Here is a 6,355-nt window from a genome sequence, read left to right as displayed (position 1 = left end):
ATCCCAGGAGCAGCTGGCCAGGGTCTCCAAGGCAGAGGGCAGGAGCAGTGCGGCAGCAGAGCAGCAGGGCGAGGGGCAGCTAACAAGAAGTGGAAGATTGGACAAATAACCAGGGAGGAGTATAAAAGTATTGCTCAGGCATGCAGGAGTGAAATTAGGAAGGCCAAATCACGCTTGGAGTTGCAGCTAGCCGGAGATGTTAGGAGTAACAAGAAGGGTTTCTTCAGGTATGTTAGCAACAAGAAGAAAGTCAAGGAAAGTGTGGGCCCCTTGCTGAATGAGGAAGGGAACCTAGTGACAGAGGATGTGGAGAAAGCTAGTGTACTCAATGCTTTTTTTGCCTCTATCTTCACAGACAAGGTCAGCTCCCAGACAGCTGCAGTCTGCAGCACGGTAAGGGGAGGAGGTGACCAGCTCTCTGTGGAGAAAGAAGTAGTTTGGGACTATTTAGAAAAGCTGGATGAGCACAAGTCCATGGGGCCGGATGTGCTACATCTGAGGGTGCAAAAGGAGTTGGCCGATGAGATTGCAGAGCCATTGGCCATTATCTTTGAAAAATCATGGCGATCGGGGGAGGTCCCGGATGACTTGGAAAAAGCGAATGTAGTGCCCATCTTTAAAAAAGGGAAGAAGGAAGATCCAGGGAACTACAGGCCAGTCAGTCTCACCTCAGTCCCTGGAAAAATCATGGAACAGGTCCTCAAGGAATCAATTCTGAACCACTTAAAGGAGGGGAAAGTGATCAGGAACAGTCAGCATGGATTCACCAAGGGCAAGTCATGCCTGACTAACCTAATTGCCTTCTATGATGAGATAACTGGTTCTGTGGATGAGGGGAAAGCAGTGGATGTGCTATTTCTGGACTTTAGCAAAGCTTTTGATACAGTCTCCCACGGTATTCTTGCCAGCAAGTTAAAGAAGTATGGGCTGGATGAATGGACAGTAAGGTGGATAGAAAACTGGCTAGATGGTCGGGCTCAACGGGTAGTGATCAGTGGTGCCATGTCTAGTTGGCAGCCGGTATCAAGTGGAATGCCCCAAGGGTCGGTGCTGGGGCCGGTTTTGTTCAATATCTTCATTAACGATCTGGAGGATGGTGTGGACTGCACCCTTAGCAAGTTTGCAGATGACACTAAACTGGGAGGAGTGGTTGATACGCTGGAGGGTAGGGATAGGATACAGAGGGACCTAGACAAATTAGAGGATTGGGCCAAAAGAAATATGATGAGGTTCAACAAGGACAAGTGCAGAGTCCTGCATTTAGGACGAAAGAATCCCATGCACTGCTACAGACTAGAGACCGAATGGCTGGGCAGTAGTTGTGCAGAAAAGGACCTAGGGGCTATGGTGGACGAAAAGCTGAATATGAGTCAACAGTGTGCCCTTGTTGCCAAGAAGGCTAATGGCATTTTGGGTTGTATAAGTAGGGGCATTTCCAGCAGATCGAGGGATGTGATCATTCCCCTCTATACAGCACTGGTGAGGCCTCATTTGGAGTACTGTGTCCAGTTTTGGGCCCCACACTACAAGAAGGATGTGGATAAATTGGAGAGAGTCCAGCGGAGGGCAACAAAAATGATTAGGGGGCTGGAGCACATGACTTATGAGGAGAGGCTGAGGGAAATGGGATTGTTTAGTCTGCAGAAGAGAAGAATGAGGGAGGATTTGATAGCTGCTTTCAACTACCTGAAAGAGGGTTCCAAAGAGGATAGATCTAGACTGTTCTCAGTGGTAGAAGATGACAGAACAAGGAGCAATGGTCTCAAGTTGCAGAGGGGGAGGTTTAGGTTGGATATTAGAAAAAATGTTTTCACTAGTAGGGTGGTGAAGAACTGGAATGGGTTACCTAGGGAGGTGGTGGAATCTCCTTCCTTAGAGGTTTTTAAGGTCAGTCTTGACAAAGCCCTGGCTGGGATGATTTAGTTGGGTTTGGTCCTGCTTTGAGCAGGGGGTTGGACTAGATGATCTCCTGAGGTCCCTTCCAACCCTGAGATTCTATGATTCTAAGTACAAATGGCTGGATGTGCGAGGCTCTGCTAATCGAGTGTGAGGGACGTGATTGATTCTTGTGTGGCCATGCAGGAGTGCAGCTTAGCGGGAAAACTGATAATAACTCTCAAAATGAATAATAAAAACATCCATTTTAGCACAAACAGGCTGAGAGGAGTTAATACAACACTGACCTTGATTTCTTTGTAGAATTCATCATAGAATATCAGGGTTGGAAGGGACCTCAGGAAGTGTCTAGTCCAATCACCGGCTCAAAGCAGAACCAATTCCCAACTAAATCATCCCAGCCAGAGCTTTGTCAAGCCAGGCCTTAAAAACCTCTACGGAAGGTGATTCCACCACTTCCCTAGATAACCCATTCCAGTGCTTCACCACCCTCCCAGTTAAAAAGTTTTTCCTTATATCCAACCTAAACCTCCCCCTCTGCAACTTGAGACCATTACTCCTTGTTCTGTCATCTGCTACCACTGAGAACAGTCTAGATCCATCCTCTTTGGAACCCCCTTTCAGGTAGTTGAAAGCAGCTATCAAATCCCCCCTCATTCTTCTCTTCTCTAGGACAACATCCTGCCACTGTTTGAACAAAGGTTTGACACAACGAAGCAGAGGCAGAGCAGTGCTGGGATGGAGCATCCCACCCAGCAGAGACAGGCGTTGCGATTCTGTGACATTTTTTGTGAAAGTGATGAAGAGTTAAGGGATGAGGAAGATCATAATTAGCTCCAAGGCTGCAGCTGCTAACTCTGGCTTTTGAAGGAAAAAATCCACCCTGTGAATCTGGGAGCCAGCCCCATGTAGATGGGATTAAGGCTAGAAAAAAAGAGGATAATCTGAGAGCAAATGGGGACAAATGCATAGAAAACCTGGGAGTCTGTGATCAAATAATGGGGAAAAGTGAAGCCATCCCTAGTTCTGCTTTAAATTGGGCCACAGTTCCTAGTACACTCAGGCTGCTTCACACTACACCAGTGTCCCAAAGCAGCCATAATTAACTAGCCAGTTAAGCTGGGTGCACAGCTGTTAGTCATCACAGAATGGTGCAAAGCAACTGAACAATACTGGTGAATCTGGCCCGTGGTACTGCAGAAAAACATGGCATGATGGTGGCTTTTCCCTAGTTTTGGGAGGTGTTTTATGGGAGACCTTTACATTGCTGACCTGTATTTGGGCTCTTCTAGAAGTTAATTTCTTTGTACCTTGCTTGTGAAAAGAAACAAGCCCACTTCCTTAGAGTCAATGAGTTTGTATGAGGCACTAAGGGCTACACTGGGAATTTACACTGTCAAAGCTGGGGTGTGAAAATCCACACCCCCGGGAGACTATACTTGCTATACTGACCTAACCACCCTCAGTGTAGCCAGTGCTATGTCAATCGAAGTATTATTCCGTAAAACAAACTACCGCCTCTTGGGGAGGTGCATTATCTACTATGCCAATGGGCGAACCCCTCCTGTCAGCAAGGTAGAGTCTACTCTGTAGCACTACAGTGGCGCTGCTCCAGCCCTGCAGATGCATTGTTTCAAAATGTAGACATGCCCTAAAGATGTGAATTAAAAGTGGATTAGCTAAACTGCATTAAACCTCTGTGTGGACACTCTCGTTAAGGGTAGGTCAACATTTAAAATACTGACAGGTGATAGCTATGTCAGCGGGACAAGCTCTTCCATCAACATAGCACTGTTTACAAAGGGGTGTTAAGGTCTTTATAACTATATGGCCCCACGGTATGGAATTTTCACACCTGAGCAAAATAGTTGGACAGACCTAGGTCTGTTGTGTAGACCAGACTCAGAATTAAATCAGTTTAGCTTAATTCACTTTGAGTGAATTCCCGGAAGAATTCTATCTTGGTGGGAAGTGTCAGGAAGATTGGATAACTTTATCCAGGAGGTGGGTGGGTAAAAATTGTGTCTATAGTGGAAATCTATCTTCAGTCTAAATTTTGTTCCAGCCACTGCAACTTCATAATACAGAATAATACCATCCCAAAATAAGGTTATTAGTGAGATATCCATGTTACGTATCTTTTATTACAGAGGAAAATGCTGAAATTAGCAATGAGATTCTTGTTATTTTGCCTCCGAGGTGAAGCTGCCAATAAGGAAAGTGTTAGAGAGGATGGATGGTGTTTTCTTAACATCTGCATCAAATTCCCCAGAAACACTGTGCTAGTCAAATATTGTATTGGACAAAAGTCACAAGCAAAAAGCAAATAAGAAATGAAAACATTTTATTGCAAAACACATAAGGAAGACAGCATGACAATGTACATTTAAAAAAAACAGATTTTTTCATCAAAATACATTCATGAAAACCTTGATTTCAGTTACATCAGTATAAAATCAGCATCAGTGTCATGTTATATTTATTCCTCTTTAACTGAACAAATTCTCATTGATGTTTCTTTGTGTGAATTTTTAAAGAATGGATAAATCTCTCCTGAGAATGAACATTCATTAAATGTGAACAACACAGACATGTCAGTTACATTGAAAAAAGTCACCTGCCCTTCTTGGTAACTAAGGTAAACTCCAATTTTCTTGGGCTTTTTCTGCACTATGACCCGGGTCCATGGGTCTGTTTTTGCCCAATAATCTCTCCCACTCAGACCCAGAGCCCAGAATCCTTCTTTATGAGACAAAGAAAGTTTTCCTTTTCTCTGTATTGACTTTCTGGCCACTCCTAGGTCCCAGTCAGTGCTGCTCACAACCTCCACCTCCCAGTAGTGCTTTCCAAAGGAGAATCCTTCAGAGCCCAACACACAGATGGTCGAATCAAATCTCTCTGGATTTGGTGGAACTTTTTGAGGTTGGGCTTCATGTTTAAAACTCTTCTCATCCCCAGAAATGGAGAGGTTGGGGTGGGCCGTGACTCCATGGAGAGTGATATCATCTACAGGAAGAGAGTTTTCTTTTTGAGAATCACTCCTATAATGCCAGTATAAATTGGACTAGCAGGGAAATATACACTATGAGCCTTCTCCTGCCTCCTCTCCTCATGCAAAGCTCCCACTGATTTCAATGGGAGTTTTGGCTGAGTAAGGACTGCAGGACTTGACCAGTGCTGCACACTTGCCAATTCAATGTTGCATTGAACTCTGTCGGAAATGAGACTTGTGTGATATTTGCACAAAAATAAAAGTGATCCAGAATTGTTTATAACATTAGTACTCAAATTGGGCCAGATTCTGAGCTCAGTTATACAAGTGTGAATCCAGAGTAACTCCACTTCAACTAATGGCCAGCAAAGTGCACCATCACCATCAGAACTGAGAGCTGAATCAGGCCACTATGTGTCCAGCATTATGGGATGTTTTGTGTGGGACAAATGGCAAAAATATGTTTCCTATGTCAGCTAACTTTGATGAGAAGTTCATCATGAAACACAGAATTGGATTATGGAGATATCAAACACTGGTCATGTCAACATACCTCTAGTACCACATTGTAATTAAATACAATGCACATAAGTAATAAAACATTATAATTATTCATTAAAATAAAGTTTTACCTAATAATTAGACCTGGAATCAGGAGCCCTAGGTTCTGTTCCCAGCTTTGCTGCTGTGTGACATTGGTCAGGTTACATAAGCTCTCTGATAGCTGGTTTACTCCTCAGTAAGCTCAATATAGTGCCAACCTCATCAGGTGTTTTATAATTGTTTGTAAAGAGCTCTGAGATGGTCAGCAGAAAACTACTGTAAAAAGCAAATTATTATCTGCACTATCTTCACTGTCAGATCACCATCACCGTGTCCTTCCTCACCTCAGCACCATTTCAGTCTTCTCTCACTATAATTATTATAATCAGCAACATCACAGTCAGTCTCCATTACAACCACAGCCAATGATCCCACCACTGTCTTCATCATGGTGCCCTCATAAACCTCATCGACTCGCTCCTGACCATGCCTGTCACCACTGCAGTCCCCTTCGTGGTGCCACCACCATTTTATTATGATTCTCATCACAGTCCCCATTCCTGCCAATACATCATCTGTGCCTTCATTGTGGCCAAAATCCCAAAGTTCTTCCGTAGGCACTTCTGAAAACCCTGCTCCACGTAAACACTGAGGCCCAGCTCCTCAAAGGTATTTAGGTGCCTAACTCCCATTTGGATCATTACCTTGGAGGAGCTGGGCCAAAGTGACTTGGGAACGCAGGTCTGTCAGAGGGTAGCTGGCCCTCTGAAGGGGTCAGGGGCCCAGCCTTCCGCTGACAGGCTCTGCAAGGGGACAGGAGGAAGCTCAAGTTCACCTGGGAGTAGTTACCTCAGTGAGTAACTGGGGGAAGGGAATTAGGCGGGGAAGAACTGGGTATTGAGAAAAGGTTAAGGGCCTCACTGA

At 44.6% G+C, this 6,355-nt stretch overlaps 1 protein-coding gene across 1 annotated transcript in view; it reads right to left on the bottom strand.

Annotated features, from left to right (window-relative positions):
• Nucleotides 1–4,375: 4,375 nt before the first annotated feature.
• LOC120388862 (butyrophilin subfamily 1 member A1-like) overlaps nucleotides 4,376–6,355 on the bottom strand; it is a 28,136-nt gene continuing 26,156 nt past the window's right edge. Inside the window, exon 9 of the mRNA XM_039510954.1 lies at nucleotides 4,376–4,902. Coding sequence (XP_039366888.1) covers nucleotides 4,376–4,902 — 527 coding nt within the window. The remainder of the gene's footprint in view (nucleotides 4,903–6,355) is intronic.

This window comes from Mauremys reevesii, linkage group 22 (assembly GCF_016161935.1).
Source record: "Mauremys reevesii isolate NIE-2019 linkage group 22, ASM1616193v1, whole genome shotgun sequence".
In the NCBI taxonomy this organism is placed as follows: Eukaryota; Metazoa; Chordata; order Testudines; family Geoemydidae; genus Mauremys; species Mauremys reevesii.
Note: the sequence above shows the minus strand (reverse complement) of the source record. Positions and strands in the feature narration are given on the sequence as shown.